The sequence below is a fragment of the Narcine bancroftii genome, chromosome 4 (genome assembly GCF_036971445.1).
Source record: "Narcine bancroftii isolate sNarBan1 chromosome 4, sNarBan1.hap1, whole genome shotgun sequence".
NCBI classification, from domain to species: domain Eukaryota; kingdom Metazoa; phylum Chordata; class Chondrichthyes; order Torpediniformes; family Narcinidae; genus Narcine; species Narcine bancroftii.
Window position 1 is genome coordinate 23,675,757 of NC_091472.1, and position 19,279 is coordinate 23,695,035.

General features: G+C 44.1%; 1 protein-coding gene across 3 annotated transcripts in view; it reads right to left on the reverse strand.

The window, feature by feature from the left end:
- rasgrp3 (RAS guanyl releasing protein 3 (calcium and DAG-regulated)) overlaps window positions 1-19,279 on the reverse strand; it is a 146,313-nt gene that overhangs the window by 38,083 nt on the left and 88,951 nt on the right. For all 3 annotated transcript variants that reach the window (XM_069930943.1, XM_069930941.1, XM_069930940.1), the window contains 3 exons: window positions 14,194-14,341; window positions 11,312-11,348; window positions 5,077-5,229 (listed from right to left, as the gene is read on the reverse strand). In XM_069930943.1, coding sequence (XP_069787044.1) covers window positions 5,077-5,229; window positions 11,312-11,348; window positions 14,194-14,341 — 338 coding nt within the window. The remainder of the gene's footprint in view (window positions 1-5,076; window positions 5,230-11,311; window positions 11,349-14,193; window positions 14,342-19,279) is intronic.

The window sequence follows — 19,279 nt, forward strand, 5'->3', positions numbered from 1 at the left end:
TAACTCTCCAACTTTAGGGTTTGAGAGGACTCAGGAGCACTCAGATGAAATGCATGCAATCACATTGAGAACAAACAAATCTCCCATATACAGTTCCCGAGGTCAGGATTGAATCCTTGTCCACCTGCAGTCCTTCGGGAACTCTTGAGCTAGCTGACCTTTCAGGCAGTGGTCTCAAACATGGTTCCAGCATTGGGTGGGCACACATAGTTCTTGGAGGCAAGCCATCCACCCCCTCACTGAACTGGGTTTTCCATTAAAAGGACCCAATACGTTTCACAAATTCCCTGAGCCTCTCGAGAAAATCCAGAGGCCCCCAGGAAGATTTTAAGAGCACAATTTCCAAGGCACAGCTAAAAGTGTACTGCACTGAGACTGTGAACCTCCTCCAATTTTGGTTAAAAATCCCATGTGCAACAACTTCTCCCAGTGAATATTTGAAACAGATGCACCTGAACAAGCTTTCCCGTTGCTGTTTGTAGCATGGGCCAGCAACTGAGGGTCAAGGGCATTGCATTGAAGATGCCATACAGCACTTCAGAAACACAGTTACCCCTTTTAATTGGTGTGCGAATCAGATCTCACTGAACTGGTGTGTGAACAACCCATGTTTAAAGCCAGTTCACAATGAATCAAGAAAAGCTGGGTCGAAACACATCGATTTTGGTACGACCTAGATTAGAGGGGAATAGATGGGATGAAAATGACCACCCATCCCACATTTGTTGCATTCATATTGGTAGGTGAAGTGGTTAAAAGGCAGTTAATTCCTGTCTTTTAGCAGGGCTGTGTAAAAGGGGTAAGTGTCTCCTGACTATAAAAGAGTTGTGTAACATGAGTAAATAACATAGCATGTTTCAAAGCAGCAAATCATTTTGAATGGATGTCATTGAGGGAAAAGCTCATTTTGTTTCACTGCAGGGTGGTTTTGTCAAGATAACGCCCATAACGTGGAATTAAGTAATGATGATTCACGTGGAGAGGGAATTGTGGAGCAGGAACAGATTGCCGAAAGCTAGTCTGTGGAGGATATGTGAGAGCCCTGATAAGGCTCCCTGCAACATTTTCACATTTAATCTGCTTCTGGAAACCCTTATTACCCTCATATCATTTGATTTTAAAAAAATAAATGATCTAATTTCCTTGAATTTTGGTGATTACTTCCTGGGATGGATATTGGAACTCACCCAATCAAACTGTTATCCAGTTGGATGACGCTATAGGAAAGGAATGTCCATTGTGGATTATTGCTCAGAACTACACTGATGCTTAAAAGTTAATCTTATTCCAATCACTATTAAATCTTTGAGAACACAGAACCTGGGCTTGAGGAACCATCAAGGTTTAGGAAAACCTTTGGAAAACTACATGCTTATATTTGGGATGGATAACAAGGAACCTCTTTCAAGGGAGGGATAATTTCCATTGCATTTTATTAATAAAGCAACTCTTGTACAAACAGAGATTTTTGCTTGATGTTAGCTACCCTGTCACGCCGCCCTAACCCCCCCACCCCCCCAGGGCACCTTCCTCTCCGGCTGCCAGAAGTGCCACACTTGCACCCATGCCTCCTCCCTCACCAAACAGCTCTTTCAAGTGAAGCGACACTTCGCTTGTGTAACTGTGGGAGTCATCTGGTGCTCTCGTTGTGGCATTCTCTACATTGGGGGAGACAGGACGCAGGCTGTGAGATCACTTTGCTGAGCACCGCCACACAGTCCGCAGCAGTGTCAGGGATCCCACAGTGGCCAACCATTTTAATTCTATGCCCCCACTCCCATGCTGACATGTCTGTCCACTGATTCATGCACTGTCAACCCAAGACTACCTGTAAATTGGAGGAGCAACACCTAATTTTGTCTGAGCCCTCTCCAATCGGGTGGCATAAGTATCAACTTCTCTGATTTCTGCCAGCCTACTCCCTGTTCTCCTTCCCTTCCCATTCCCTCTGTCTTCTTTCCTCCTGCTATCCACCCCTTCCCTCTGCATTCACAGAGAAATCCCCCTCCTCCCTGTTTGCCCAACCTATTACCTCCTGCCTTTGAGTCTGTACTATTCCTCCTGCCCCTCCCAGCCGCACCTGTCTACATATTGTCACAGCGATATGAAGGGCTCAAGCCTGAAACGTTGCATATGTATCTTTACCTTATGACATAAAGGACACTGTTTGACCAGCTGAGTTTCTTCAGCATTGTGTGTTTACTTCAATCACAGTGTCTGCAGACTTTTTGTCTTTTACTCCTGTTAAAACTATTATTCAATAACTTTTTATTTTGTTAGATTTATATCTTGGGTGTCCATGTTAGGTACTTCATCAAGGATGGGTTAAAATCAGAATGGAGATCTATTCCAATGAGCCTTTGTGTATAGGGTTCGCTGAACATGAGAGCGCTCCATATAATTCAGCAGGAGAAAGGAAGAGAGCAGTAGTCAGTCCCTGGGATCCATGTCAGGGCCAAGCTGGGAGGCCTAGAAATGGAACTGGACTTTGAGTCTGTGATTGTTTTAAGGAGACTGCACTGGAGGCTTAGAAAGTGGATAGCATGTTACTCTTCGGGCCTCCACATGATATTCATGGTTGACTTGGGAATAAGGTGAAAAAGTATTGGCAGTTCCATTATATCTTTCGCATCCCTCTCATTGTATTTCACAGCACTTTATAACCAATAATGTATTTTTGCAGAGGGACCATTGCTGTCCGGTGAACAAGGAGACTGGCAGCTTGTGGTACCAGCAATGTGAAAATGATCATGCTGTTTTAATGTTAATTGAGGGATAACTATTGCCCAGCATTCCTGGGAAAACTTCCCATTCTTCTTTAAAACAATACACTGAGAATCCGTAAAAACATAGAAATGCTAAACCAGTGGTCCTCAATCTTTTTCTTTCCACTCAGATACCACTTTAAGTATTCCCTATGCCATCGGTGTGCTGTGATTAGTAAGGGATTGCTGAAGGTGGTTCAAAACAAGTGTCGCATCACCCTCATCAGTGTCTATGCTCCAACCCTCCAGGCGGAACCAGCAGAAAAGGACAAGTTCTACACTGACCTGCGCAACCTCATTCAACGCACCCCTACAGCCGACAAGGTTGTCATCCTTGGCGACTTCAACGCTCGCGTCGGCAAAGACTCAGAAACCTGGCCAGGAATCCTGGGAAAGCATGGTGTCGGCAAGTGCAACGACAATGGGCGCCTCCTGTTGGAGCTCTGCGCAGAACAGCGGCTTGTCATTACAAACACCCTTTTTCAGCAGAGGGACAGCCTGAAGACTACCTGGATGCATCCCCGATCCAAACACTGGCACCTCCTGGACTACGTCCTGGTGCGAGAAAGAGACAAACGAGATGTGTTTCACACCAGGGTCATGCCCAGCGCGGAATGCCACACTGACCACCGGCTGGTTCGCTGCAAGCTCAACCTTCACTTCAAGCCAAAGCCCAGCAACAGTAAAGCCCCCAGAAAGAGGTTCAATGTTGGAAACCTGCAGTCAGACGAAGTGAGAGGAAACTTCCAGGCAAACCTCAAAGCAAAGCTCGAGGATGCAATCTGCCTCACGGACTCGTCCCCTGAAACCCTCTGGGATCAGCTGAAGACTACCATACTGCAATCCACTGAAGAGGTACTGGGCTTCTCCTCCAGGAAAAACAAGGACTGGTTCGACAATAACAGCCAGGAAATCCAGGAGCTGCTGGCAAAGAAGCGAGCTGCCCACCAGGCTCACCTTACAAAGCCATCCTGTCCAGAGAAGAAACAAGCCTTCCGTTGCGCATGCAGCCATCTTCAGCGCAAACTCCGGGAGGTCCAAAATGAGTGGTGGACTAGCCTCGCCAAGCGAACCCAGCTCAGCGCGGACATTGGTGACTTCAGGGGTTTTTACGAAGCTCTAAAGGCTGTGTACGGCCCCTCACCCCAAGTCCAAAGCCCGCTGCGCAGCTCAGATGGCAAAGTCCTCCTCAGCGACAAGATCTCCATCCTCAACCGATGGTCAGAACACTTCCAATCTCTTTTCAGTGCCAACCGCTCAGTCCAAGATTCCGCCCTGCTCCAGCTCTCTCAACAGCCCCTAAGGCTAGAGCTAGATGAGGTCCTCACCCGGGATGTGAGTGGGAAGAAAAAGTTTGAAAATCACTGTTTTAATTGTATCTAATTGACTCGTCATGTGCACGGTTTCAGAACTCCAAAGGAAATGGGCCAATGACAATTTTTCTCAAGCAAAATCATTCCGTAATAATTGAGTGGTTCTCAGCCTTCCCTTCCCACTTACATCCCACCTTAAGCAATCCCTTATTAATTGCAGAGAACCAATGGCATAGGGATTACTTAAAGTGGTATGTGAATGGAAAGAAAAAGTTTGAGAACCATTGTGCTAGAGGAACTTAGCAGGTCTCACAGCGTCCATAGGAGGTAAAGATATATTACTGATGTTTCGGGGCTTTATAGAAGGATTATAAAATCCTTTTATTCAGGCGTTGCCTGCTTCTTCCCATACTTTCAAGAAGGACTCAGGCACCAAATCATCTTCACCTCCTATGGATGCTACAAGACCTGCTGAGTTCCTGCAGCATTTCTTTGCTTTTACTGCAATCCCAGACTTTCGTGTTTCACCACATTGAGAGTCTGGCAGGCTTTCCACTTACCACCTCATGTAAATGTCAACAGCTATAACACTGCTCTTTTAGCCCTCCCATTCAAGCATCAGGCCCAGATCTCTGTCACCGAGGTCTCTAGACTGGGTCGAACCTTCAGCCATCTGAATGAAGAGGCAAATGCTAGACTGACCTATGCCTGACATTCACAAATTATTTGCTCATCCAATGGTCAATACAATTGACGGCATCCGTCTTCAGTGCAAACATGATTATGACCCTCCCCTATATGAATGGTGCCCGTACTATAATCAATCTGAACTCATTCATTACTACTCCTCAATAGCAAGGCTGGAGCACATGTTATTATGATCTCAAAAGTCACACCATTTAGCAAAGTGAGGATGTATTTTGCACTGGAGAGAAGATAAGATAGGGGAATAGAACCCAAGCCAGCGATGTTCCATGGATGATGTGAGCAGTCCATACCGTTTCCACAGGAGAGGATTGCTGGACTACTGGGCAGGGAGCCATGGCTGTGCGTAGATGGTGATGAACTCTCCAGCGATGAGCTCTTGCGCAGTTTCCGACACGCTAACACCAGCAGGTCTTTGCATTGTTTATGGCAGTTGACCCCGCAATCTGTCGGACATGGAAATAAAAGTGAGACAGTTCGATTGATGCAAGCCTCACAGTAGCTCAGGGCCAGCATCTCTGAGCAGTAAAAAGGCACTGGAGGGAGAGGTCATCATCGGGGTGGGCTGAGTCAGAATGGAAAGGCTTTGGCTCGAGGGGCTTCGGTGAATAGAGGCTGAAATTCGACATTTAAGGGTAGGTTTTTAGATATCATATATTTAGTCATAAACAGTGGGAATGACGGACAAGGCAAAGAATGCTCCTCTTGCACAATGTGGGTTGTCAGGGAAGCCAGCAGTATCTCTGGTGACTTCATCTGAGAGAATTGCATCCAGCTGCAGCTCCTGACAAACTGAGTTAAGGAATTGGAGCTGGATAAACTCTGGATCATTCGGGAGGCAGAGGGGGTGATAGACAGGAGTTACAGAGACATGATCATACATAGGAGGCAGGAGGAGGGTAGATGGATGACAGTCAGGAGAGGGAAAGTGCCGGGCACCCCTGTGACCAGTCCTCTCAAAACAAGTAGACCAATTAGGATACTGTTGGGGGTGGGGGGGGGGCGACCTACCAGGCACAAGCCACAAAGATCAGGTCTCTGGTGTGGAGTCTGGTCCTGTGGCTAAGACGAGAAAAGAGAAGAGGCAAGCTGTAGTAGTCAGGAATTCCATAGTTAGGGGGACAGATATGAGGTTCTGAGGGAGAGATCGAGTTTTTCAGATGGTAAGTTGCCTCCCTGGTGCCAGGGTCTTAGATATTTCAGAATTAGTTCACAGCATTCTCAGGAGGGAGGGTGAGCAGCCAAATGTTGTGGTCCATATAGGGACCAATAACGTGAGTAAGAAATATGAGGAAGTCCTGCAAGGAGAGTTCAAGAAGTTAAGCACTAGGTGGAAGGATAGGACCTCCAGGGTTGTGATATCAGGATTGCTACCCGTGCCATGTGATAGTGAGGTTAGAAATAGGGGGGTAATGCAGCTTAACACATGGCTAAAGACAGCACAGGAGGGAGGGCTTCATGTTTCTGGATTATTGAGCCCTCTTCCAGGGAAGATTGGACCTGTCCTGACAGGATGTTTGCATCTGAATTGGAGAGGGATTAATATCTTTGCGGGAAGATTTGCTAATGCTACTCTAATGGGTTTTAATTAGATTTGCAGGGGGATGTGAACTAGAGTGTCAGAGCAGATAGTCGAGTGGATGAGGGAAAAAATGATGTGATATGAAAATTGTTAGAAGTCAATGGATGGAATATAGTGGAAATGTTCTCAGGTGCACCTATTTCAATGCAATTGTAAGAAAGGCAAACGAGTTTAGAGCATGGATTGGCATGTGGAATTATGTCATTAAGGTCATTAGTGAAAATTAGTTGCAGGAGGGGCAGGACTGGCAGCTTAATGTTCTGGGCTTCCGTTGCTTTAGACGAGATAGAACAGCGAAGATGAAAGGGTGAGGCGTGGCATTGCTCGACAGAGAAAATATTGCAGCTGTGCTCAGGCAGTGAGCTCATCTACTGTAGCTATATGGGTGGAGCTAAGAAATGGGAAAGGTATGACCACACTCATGGGATTGCATTATAGATCACCCAATAATCAACGAGAATTGGAGGAGCAAATCTGCAGAGAGATGGCAGATGGCAGCAGGAAACAAGGATATGATGTGGGAGATTTTAATTTTCCACATATTGACTGGGACTCCCATACTGTAAAAGGGCTGGATGGCTTAGAGTTTGTCAAATGTGTTCAGGAAAGTTTTCTAAATCAATAGATAGAGGATTCAACAAGAGAGAGTGCAATACTAGATCTCCTATGAGGGAACAAGACAGGACAGGTGACAGAAGTATGTGTAGAGGAACATTTTTGGTCCAATGATAATAATGTCATTAATTTCAAGTTAATTGTGGAGAAGGATAGGTTTGGGTCTCAGGTTGAAATTCAAAATAGGAGAAAGGCTAATTTTGAGGAAATAAGAAACAATCTAGAATGTGTGGTTGGGATAAATTGTTTTTGGGAAGGGGTGTGCGAGATTAGTGGAGGATCTTCAAAGGTGAAATTTTGAGAGTCCAGTGTTTGCATGTTCCTACCAGGAATAAAGGAAAGGTTAGAAGGCAGAGGGAACCTTGGATCTTCAAGGGATATTGGGGATCTGTTTCAGAAGAAGAGAGAGGTGTATAACAGGTATAGGGAACACGGAGCAAATGATGTACTTGAGGAGTATAAAAGAGCAATAAAAACCTCAAGAAATAAATCAGGAAGGATAAAAGAAGACACGAGGTTGCTTTAGTAGAAAATGTGAAGGAAAATCCTAAGGATTTCTACAGGTATATTAGAGCAAAAAGCTAGTAAGGGATAAAATTAAGTCCCCTGAAAATCAGAATGGTCGGCTTTGTATGGAGCCAAAAAGGTGGAGTAGATTTGAAATGTATTTTTAAAAATCAGTATTTGGAAATGGGCACAGTCATGGGAAGTAAGGAAAACAAGCAGTGAGGTCATGGAACCTATACAGATTAAAGAGGAGGAAGTGTTTGCTGTCTTAAAGCAAATAAAGGTGGGTAGATCCCCAGGGCCTGAGAAGATATTCTCTCCGACCTTGAGGGAGGCGAGTGTAGAAATTACAGGGGCTCTGGCAGAAATATTTAAAATGTCTTTAGCCATGGGCATGGTCTCAGAGGATTGAAGGGTAGCTCACATTGTTCCTTTGTTTAAAAAATGTTCCGAAAGTAGCCCTGGAAATTATAGGCCAGTGAGCCTGACCTCAGTAGGAGGTAAATTATAGGAAGGTGTTCTAAGTGATCGGATATACAATTATTTGGATACCTAGAAGCTGATTAGGGATTGCCAACATGGCATTGTGTGTGGTAGGTCATGTTTAACCAATCTTATAGAGTTTTTAGAGGAGGTTACTAGGAAAGTTAATTAAGGAACAGGTGTGGATGTTGTCTACATGGACTTTAGTAAGGCCTTTGACATGGTTCCACATGGAAGGTTAGTCAGGAAGGACACTAGTAGTTATGGTCAAGTAGTGAACTGGATTCGGCAATGGCTGGATGGGTGATTGCTTCTCAGACTGTAGGCCTGTGACTAATGGTGTGCCTCAGGTATCGATGCTGGGACCATTGTTGTTTGTCATTTATATCAATGTTCTGGATGAGAATGTGGTAAATTGGATCAGCAAGTTTGCAGATGACACTATGTTTAAAGGTTTTCAAAGCTTGCAAAGAGATCTGGACCAGCTGGAAAAATGGCTGATAAAACTTAATGCAATCAAGTGTGAGGTGTTATATTTTGGTAGGACATGCATGATAAATGGTAGGGCACTAAGAATTGTTGTGGAACAGAGGAATTTTGAAATACAGATATATAATACCATGAAAGTGGGGTCACAGGTGGATAGGGTTGTTAAGAGAGCTTTTTGGCATATTGGCCTTCATAAATCAAATTATTGAGAACAGGAGCTGGTATGTTATGGTAAAGTTGTGTAAGACATTGGTGAGGCCAAATTTGGAGTATTGTGTGCAATTTCGGTCACCTAATTACAAGAAAAATATCATTAAAATTGAAAGAGTGCATAGAAGATTTACTAGGATGTTGCCCAGACTTCAGGAACTGAGTTACAGGGAAAGGTTAAACAGATTAGGTCTTTATTCCCTGGATGAGGTGGACGGATGGAGTAAATATAGGTCGGCTTTTTCAACTGAGGGAAGCTGAGATACAAACCAGAGGACATGGGTGAAAGGGAAATGTTTAGGAGGAATATGGGGGAGGAACTTCTTCACACAGAGAGTGGTGGGAGTTTGGAATGAGCTGCCAGCTGAGATGCTGAATGTGGGCTCAGTTTTAACATTTAAGAAGAATTTGGGCAGTACATGGATGAGAGAGGTTTGGCGGGCTAGGACAGTGCAGGTCAGTGCAACTAGGCAAAAAAAAAATGGTTCATCACAGACCAGAAGGGTTGAAGGGGCTTGTTTCTGTCATGTAATGTTCTATGGTTCACTCTACCCGTCACAATATCACAACTACTATATAACACCACAAATAATCCATAGAACCGATTACACTGGACAATGAAGATGTTTCTTCCTGAACATTTTTTGCAGTATTTTCCAGATTAGGGAGCAACATTGCACAATGGGCAGCGCAGTTCGTGTAGTGATAAGCACAGTTCCTTTACAGCACCAGCGATCGGGACCAGGGTTCGAATCCCGCGTTGTCCGTAAGGAGTTTGTACGTTCTCCCTGTCTCTGCATGGGTTTTCCCAGGGGCTCTGTTTTCCTCCCACCTTTTAAAACGTACCGGGGGGTGTAGGTTAAATGGGTGTAAATTGGCCAGCAAGGTCTCGTGGGCCAAAATGGCCCGTTACAGTGCTATATGTTTCAAATTAAAAAAAATAAATGCAACCTGACTGTTTTAATAAATAAGATGTTTTTCTTTGAGCAGAGGTTGGAGGGGTGGTTACAGTATTCCATTGCAGTCCTCCACATCAAAGGTTGTGGATTCCAATGCTACAAGGTCCTTGTGGGAGGCCAAAAAAGGGCAAGGAAACCCAACCCTGAATTTTTAATTTAAAAAAAAGTCGATGTACAGCATGGTAACAGGCCTTCCAGCCCACAACCCATACCTCCAAAATATACCAATTGGCCTACAACCCCGGTAGGTTTTTGAAAGATGGGAGAACACAGGAGCACCCGGAGGAACCCCACGCAAAATATGCAAATTCTTACAGATTCGAACCTGGGTGTTGCCACTGTAATACCTTTGTGCTAACCACTAAGTTAACTGTGCCACCAGATTTGACAGACATTGGACCACATGATATTGGTTACCAAGCCATTCACTTCAAAATGGACAGAAGTCTGTAAATTGAACATGAAGGAAAACAAGACTGTTATCGAGATGAGCAGCTTCACGCTGCTGTAGAGGGTAGCTCACTCCAGCCTGTGGGGTGATGCAAGCAGAACCTGACTCTTCCAGGACTTTGTTCACAATCACTAGCCACAAATGTTATCTTGTGATGCAAATAAATTTATAAGACTTAACTCTAGAAACATTGCCATTTCCCTGCGCCCATTCTGCACAGAAACAGGGGTCTGGTTCCACCAAGCCCATGCAAGCTATTAAGTATTTACAATGCTCCCATTCTACTCCAAATTCTACCACTTACCTGCCAAACATTGACCAATTAACCTATAAACCAGCATGACTCTTGGACCACCCCATCGGAAACCCACGGGGATACAAACTCCACACAGACAGCATCGGATGTGAGGATCGAACCCAAGCCGTGAGGCAGCTGCTCTAACTGCTGTGCCAATCTACCTCCCTTTGAAGGATAAGAAAACCAACACCACCATCCTAACATCCCCCAAGCTCTCATTATACTCAGCCACAAACAATGGGGGGCCCTTAACATTTGCCTGCCTGACACCAACCTTCTCACACTGCAAAATCTGTGATGGTAACAGGTTATGAGGAGACCAGAGAAAACAATTCAAAAATGTTATCAAAGCCTCTTGGCAAATTCTGTCCCACAAAGGCACTTGATATTTATATCCTTCCTTGTGGGCACAGAAGCCCAACATTAGCAACAAGAGTGCAGCACCTCCCAAAAGTATACAACTGCCTGCCCCATCTAACATCTCCCGCCCCATCTGTGAAAGGTCCAAGATCCTTACATTGTTCTCTTCAGCTGCCCCAAGTTGGGAAGGTGATTAAGATGATCTTGGTCTCCAAGCTGCAGCAGAAATAAATCAGCCCCTGTGCCCTGTTCGAACAGGCAATGGATATTACAGACTTCTGGGTTGCAGTGAATTGAGATTCACCGGTGATGTGTTATAGGGATGGCTGGCTCTGTTCCCATCTACCCATATATAACCCTGGTTTTCTGCCTAAACCCTGAGCCCCTCTAAGTCCTTACCCTCAGTAATAAGTTAATAAAACTGTATGTTCTCCTTTTAGTCGTGAGAGCTTTTATTCACGCTACATGGGTCCTGCTTTTACAAGGCCTAGATCCCCTGGCTGCATCTCCCTCAGACTTCCTTTGCCAACACTAATACAATAGCCATCCAAAAAATGAGTGAGCTCTTATTTACCTTTACACTTGTGTCCCTGTTTGATTATACCCCAGAGCTGCAAAGAGAGCAAAAGAATTGTTAATGACTTGGTAGGCAGACCGGAAGGAAGGTGAAGTAATAAAAGAGGAAGGAGCGGTGGCCTGCAGCAGAACAAACAGGATGGAGTTGCTCACAACACCCTTCCTGCCACATGGAGATGCGAATCATTATTTCAGGCCTGCTGCCGTCCTCTGCACCGCACCCCAATTTCTCTGAGAATGGAGCACCAGTACACTGAAAGGGGCCAAAGGCATCAATCAGATATCAGTGATAAGCCATCATCAATGGTCCACATCAGACAGGGAGTGATGGGGTAATGTGGCAGGGTCCTGACGAACACCCCTGTTTCTATTTGCCATGATTAATGTTTACTTCTCTGCAATGGCAGAGCAAAGCTGAAGGAGAGGATGGATTGTGCTGCAGGGATGAAACAAAGCAAATAAGAGTAGCATATAAGAGTAGCAGTGGGAGTTGGGGGAGGGCTGATGCAGTGGCCTGAGGTGACAAGTACCCTGCCTGAACCGGCGGGCAGAGACCCGCAGAGGCAGGTCACCCCTGCCTCATGGTTTCATAACGTGGCAGGACATGGAGTCCATCTGAACCAGTGTATGGATGTGGTCACCCAGACAGATGATTTTTGATCACAATACAGGTTGCGAGACATGGAAAGAAGCGAGCATAGAAATTTCTTCTGCGAGAAGGCAGTGAATCTATGGAACTATTCTACTCTGGGGGCGATGAAGACCAGGTCATTTGATACCTTTAAGGTGGAGATATTTGAAAGACTAAGGAATTAAAAGGGACGGGGAACTGGCACAGAAGAAGAGTTCAAGCCAGCATAGATGATCCCTGGTCATATTGAATGGCGAGACAAGGCTTGAGGGGCACTCCTGTTCCCGTTGACTCGATCCATATTCTCCAAATTAACTGTTTAATCCTTGTCTACTGGCAAGGAATCATCCAGAGCAACCTGTTTCAGGAACTTTAGGGAAATAGCCACAAAACGTTCAGTACACTGGAGATTTGAATTAAAGACTGTCACTTTACAAAGTTCCTGGCCTGAATTGGATTGATCACCTTGGACACCAATCACATCTTGATTATAAACCCAAGAAGTAACTCCATCAGGACTCTTCCACACAGGTGTCGGGGTTTCATTTAGAATGGCTGCATAGTTCAATAATTCAATACAAGACATTGGGGCATATATTTGTTCTTAATTTGTGAAGATCAGAAGATTGTAGCCAGTCAGTTAATAATTAGAATTTATTTCAGGAACAGTCAGGACTGCTAAAGCCTTCACTAAAATACTTTCCATTGTAATTAACACATTGGTAGAACTAGAATTATAGAGTAAAATCCCTGTTATCTGGAATTCAAGCAACCAGCAGCCTCAAGTAATCACCTAAAAAAGAATCAGGGAAAATAAATTTTAAAAGTTAAAATGAATAAGGATAAGAAATTAGGTTAAAAAATATAAGTTTAAAATTGTAAATGTTCTCTGAAGTAACATATAAACTTTTGGTTATGATGGGAGAAAATATTCAGCTAGTGGAGTGCCTTGGTTGTGTTTAGCTTGTTGTAGCTGTTTGATTAAAGTTGTGTTTGAATAAAATGTTATCGCCCAAATTGAAGAGCTGGTTGATGCCACTCACCGTTGGGGTGACTCTCTTTAAATGTCTCCTTATCCCTGGGAATTATCCCAGTCAGATGCTTTTATCTGTAAACTTGGGGGAGGGGGGGGTAAATTATCCGTGATGCTATTGCTTGTCTTTCGAGTGGTTCTGTGGAGGGGGAGGAACCTGCATATACAGCAAAAGTTAAATGTTTTCAAAGTTAAATGTTTATATAAAGTTTAAACAAAGGTTTGTTTAGTGTAAGGACAGTATCGTATTTTGTCTTTCATCTTTTAAACTGTTTATTTGTAATGCAGACATTATAAATCTCAACCAATCGGAAAATACACTATCGGGCATCAACCAATCCTCGTAGGTGCTGGATACCAGGGGTTTTACAGTACTTAGGTAAAGGAGAACGTTTAGTGTAAAGAAATCTCTAGATTAACAACGTTTATTATCTAAATCAATTATTTAATTTAATGAAATGATGGGGCTTCATGTTCAGAAAATATATTTTTAAATGTAATTTTAAAAAATAAATTAATGATATAGCATGGAGAAGGCTGTTCCATCCCATGAAATGCATGTTGCCCAATTACACCCACTTAACCCACGCAGGTCCCGAGAAGAATGTAGGAACTCTCTACAGACAATGCTGGATTCAAACCTGGGCTGGTGCTGCAATAGCGTAGTGTTAATTCCTGTGCTATTGGTGCTGGCCTGATGGTGCCCTGAACTTATGAGAGATAGTAGACTCTATTAAAAGCTACTTTGCATCAGAAGTGAGAAAAATCAAAGCTATTTGAGATGGCCATGAAGAATTATTGGGAGCACTGCACATGGATCAAGGAAGGATCTAGTTAAGGTGTTACTAGAACCTGATGACATGAGAGATGAGAGAAGAAGTCAACCTACATAGAAGGGCTCAGGCATGGACACACACACACACACACACACACACACACACACACACACACACACACACACACACACACACACACACACACACACACACACACACACACACACACACAGTGTCCCACAAGTCCCTGGGTTCCTCCAGTGTTGAGTACCTGCTTCTAGACATTTGGATATGGTAGGCCTTGCAAAACTGAAGTATGAATTTGTGATGGATTTAATGTTAAATTTCAAAAGGAAAGTATTTGGACTGAAATGCAGTGTGGAAAGACATTGATCAAAGGCAGTGAGTATCATGTGATCATTTCCATTGAATATACTTACAAATCCAGCACAATGCTCGCAGAAGGTGGGTTTGAGGTATGTCATCTCTTGAAAATTGTGAATAAAGCCAGGTCCCATTTTGCACTGAAGCTGTGATTTAGCCCTCAGGAAATATGCCATCATCTCATCTTTACTTATTCGCCCATCTCTGCCAAAGATAAGGGGAAAATCATATTTTGAGTTCAACGATTATATCATATAAGTAACTATCCTGATGGTGTACCCACTTATTCCAACTGAGAAGTGTGAGCAGTTTCTATAAAATTTGTACCTACAGTGTGGTTACAGGCCCTTCCAGCGCATGATCCCGTGCCACCCAGAATACCCCAATTAACCTACAACTCCCATACGTTTTGAAGGGTTGGATGAAACTGGAGTGCCCGAGGAAAGCCACATTGACGTGGGGAGAACGTATAAATTCCCTACAGAAAAGGCCGGATTCGAACCCAGATTGCTGGTACTGTAATAGCATTGCACTAACCGCTACGCTAACCGTGGCACCCAAGTTGGAGACCACTGCCATTTACCAAGATGGTAACTGATTACACTCTTTGGTATCTCCATTTCTCATCATCGTTCATTCACCCCAATCACTTACTGGCCCCTGTCTCACCTCTTCCCCCTCTCCTCTTTACATTGGATATCGTTCCACTCCCCCTTCAATCCTAAAGCAGGGTCTTGACCCAAAGCATCAACTATTACTTTCTATCACCTCTTCTCCGCCGCCCCCCAACAAATGCTGCTTGAACTGTTGAATTTCTCCAGCATCTGCAGATTATTTTATCTCCTTTCCTAACTGGCGAATGGACTGTTGACACTGTCTCAATAGACAATAGACAATAGACAATAGGAGCTGGAGTAGGCCATTTGGCCCGTCGGGCCAGCACCACCATTTTAGATCATGGCTATTCATTACCATCAGTACCCCTTTCCAGCCTTATCCCCATAACCCTTAACTCCGTTACCCACAAGAGTCTTATCTAACTCTCTTTTGAACATAGTCAGCGAATCCGCCTCTACCACCCTCTGTGGCAGAGCATTCCACAGATTCACACTTCTCTGGGTAAAAAAATGCCTTCTCATCTCCGTCCTAAAGGGCCTACCCTGTATTCTTAAACTATGCCCTCTAGTTCTCGTCTCCCCCATCATTGGGAACAAGTAATCAGACCTCACCTTGTCTATCCCCCTGATGATTTTGTATACCTCAATCATGTCCCCCCTTATCCTTCTAAACTCCAATGGATACAAGTCCAGTTTTTCTAGCCTTGCTGCATATGACAACCCTGCCATCCCTGGAACTAACCTTGCAAATCTGCGCTGCACACCCTCTATAGCTAGTATGTCCTTCCTCAAGTTTGGAGACCAGAACTGGTCTAAAAACTTTGACACTGTGATAGGCTCATCTCAAGAGTGAGATTCAGTAATAAAGTAATTTGATTCCTGTCTCTTGCAGCTGGCAACTCTGTCTCACAGCCCCTTAATCATCTCAATGGCAGAAAGCATGTAAATGTAGAGCATGAGGCTTAATGGGGCACTGACTCCATGGGAAAAGTCTTTTTCTCTATTTGTTTAAAAGCAAAAGGAATGGTACATCACATGTGTGTCATGCTGGTTACAGAAATAGCACACAGTTGTTCTCTCAAAGATTAAATGTCCCAAGGAATTAACAGGCCTGGGGAGCAACAGAGTTGCAGATGTATGTATCATAATATTCCAAAGTATATTAAAACAGGATCAACAGCTTTAGAAAATTAGAAGTATGACTCCCTTATTTAAGAAAAGAGGAAACATTTTCAGGTGATTCTGCCATCAAATGAGGGCCCTTACTGAAATCTGTAAGAGCTTGGGTAACTGAACAAGTATGAAGGTGGTCAAAGAATCAGGAAGAACAGATCATGGTCAACCTGGGAACATCAAAAGGCGTGGCCTGTACAGAAATCCAGCAGATTTTGCATTGGATAATTAGCAAAAATGAAAACGTGCGGAATTCAGCCAGGATTATGGAATGGAAACTCTCTGGTGTGCAGAGAATAAGAACAAAGGGCCGTGATATTGTGCCGGCCGATTGTGCATCGAGTCCACACTGCTGAAGATCCAGCTGCGCTGGATGGGTCACGTCTCCAGAATGGAGGACCATCGCCTTCCCAAGATCGTATTATATGGCGAGCTCTCCACTGGCCACCGTGACAGAGGTGCACCAAAGAAAAGGTACAAGGACTGCCTAAAGAAATCTCTTGGTGCCTGCCACATTGACCACCGCCAGTGGGCTGATAACGCCTCAAACCGTGCATCTTGGCGCCTCACAGTTTGGCGGGCAGCAACCTCCTTTGAAGAAGACCGCAGAGCCCACCTCACTGACAAAAGGCAAAGGAGTAAAAACCCAACACCCAACCCCAACCAACCAATTTTCCCTTGCAACCGCTGCAATCGTGTCTGCCTGTCCCGCATCGGACTTGTCAGCCACAAACGAGCCTGCAGCTGACGTGGACTTTTTACCCCCTCCATAAATCTTCGTCCGCGAAGCCAAGCCAAAGATGAAGATATATACCTACCAGTAGAGTAACTAAACCTTCTACACCTCATAACCTTACTTTCATCCATTTCCTTGTCTAAGAGTCTCTTAAATGTCCCTATTGTTTCAGCCTCCACCAACACCCCTCACAAGGCATTCCAGGCACCCACAAATCTGTGTGTAAAAATCTTACCCATGTCTCCCTAAAATCTTCCTCCCTTCACTTTATACAGATGTCCTCTTGTGTTTGCTATTCCCACCCTGGGAAAAAGCCATTGGGTGGCCACCCTGTCTACACCTCTCATAATCCTATAGATCTCTATTAAGTCATCTCTCATCCTTCTTCACTCTAAAGAGAAAAGTCCAAGCTCTGCTAACCTTGCCTCCTCAGATGCATTTTCCAAATCAGGCATCATCCTAGCAAAACTCCTCTATTCTTTCACACTGTTAAGTATCTGACCATTAACCATGTACTCTGGCATCATGTATGATGTTCCAAAATGCCTCTCCTCACACTTATCTGTATTGAACTCCATCTGCCACTTGCCTGCCCAACTCTCCATCCTGTCTATATTCCATTGTAACCTATGACAACCTTCAATGCTTATCCGCAACTTGTCTAACAACTTATCATCCACAAACCTACTCTACATTTACTCAAACCCATCCCTCTACATCCATGTCCGGGTCATTTATAAAAAATTACATAGAGCAAAGATCCCAGAACAGATTCCTAGGGAACTCCACTAGACACCAACCTCTAGGCAGAATACTTTCCATCCACTACTACTCTCTGCTTTCTACGAGCAAGCCATTTCTGAGTCCACATAGCCAAGGTTCCACAGATCTCATGCCTCACGACTTTCTGAATGAGTCTCTCCTGGGGGATAATGGAGTGTTCATTGGATTGGTGGGATGTAACAAATAATATTTTCTCAGGGATCAGGACTAAACTCTCAGTTTTATCGTTCTGCATTAATGGACTAGAGATCTAGATATCCACATTTCCGAATGACAATAAACTGGGAACGGAAGCTTATTATACAACATAGACAAAAGAAATGGGCATAAAAGAGGGCATCCATTATCTGTAAATGTGAGGCCATTGGATTTGAGAAGGATTAATCCCAATAGTGAGAAAAGAAGAAAATGGTATCCGTGCACAAAATACCTAAATGTTGATGCACAGGAATGCAAGGAAATCTAATCAGGAATAAAAACGGAATGAAACACAAAAGTCTTCAGATGATGTGAATGTAGAAAAACAGAAATGCAGCAAGTACTCAGCCATTCTGACATTATCTATAGGAGGTAAAGATATATTACTGACATTTTGGGCCTGAGATATTCTTTAAAGTACAGTGGCATCCCCATTATCTGCATTTCAATCAACCAGAAACTCAAACAACCGGCAAAAAAAATCGAGGAAATAAACAAATAATTTTTCAAATAAATAAGACTGGGTGGATGGTCTCCACAGGGGAGCATTGAGACTCTGTTGGATTCGCGCAGGCTTGCACCACTGAACCAGCAATGCCCCTCAATGCGCACACATTCTTTTCATTGTCACCACTTACGTTGAGGTGAGCTGGGTTGTCAGAGCATGACCGGGACCCTTGCGTGGAGACGAATCAGGTTGTCAGTGTGAGGAAGATAGTAGTGTGTGCCTAGAGCTTGATCGGGACACTTGAGCCGGAGTCAGTGGGATTGGGATTGCATAGGAAGGGGGAGGGGGAAGGTGATAGTAGCATTGAGACTTCACTGTCAAGGCTTGGATTTTAGTCCCAGTGTTTAGGACAACCCTTGGTTTTGAGAGGGTTAATTATTATGGTGGCACAGTTGGCATTGCGGCTAGCGCAACACGGTTACAGCACCAGATTTTTACATTTTGTAAATTATGGGAATTATTTGATTAAAGTGAACTTTAAATAATTTTTAAAAAAAACAATACTAATATTTACAAATTATTTTAAATTTTGCACTTTTCTTTCTTTGTCTTTTAAACAGTGTATTCTTAATTCAGGTGTATGATTCCTGTGGGTGCCAGATAATGGAGATTCTACTGAGAAGGAAAGTGTCAGAATAAAGACTGAAGAATGGCGGGGGCTGGAGTACAGACCATCAAAAGGTGTTAATTAGATATGAGGAAAGTTGAAAATTGTTTTGGCCTCTGTGAAAGGAAACAGAGGGAAAGGGGAAGTGTGTGTGTGTGTGTGTGTGTGTGTGTGTGTGTGTGTGTGTGTGTGTGTGTGTGTGTGTGTGTGTGTGTGTGTGTGTGTGTGTGTGTGTGTGTGTGTGTGTGTGTGTGTGAGAGAGAGAGAGAGAGGGCTGGGGATAGGTAATGGGGGTTGGGGAGGGGCAGAAGAAGAAGGTGGGGGTGTTTAAAAGAAACCAGGGAAGTCAATGTCATCTGGTTGGAGGGTGCCCAGATGGAAGGTGAGGAGTTGTTCCTCCAACTTGTGGCTGGTCTAAGTCTGGCAGTGCATGAGACCGTGGATAAATACAAAGAAAGCTAGAAAGACTCAGCAGGCCAGGCAGCACATGTGGGAAGGCTGTATTCCATAGATAGTGCCT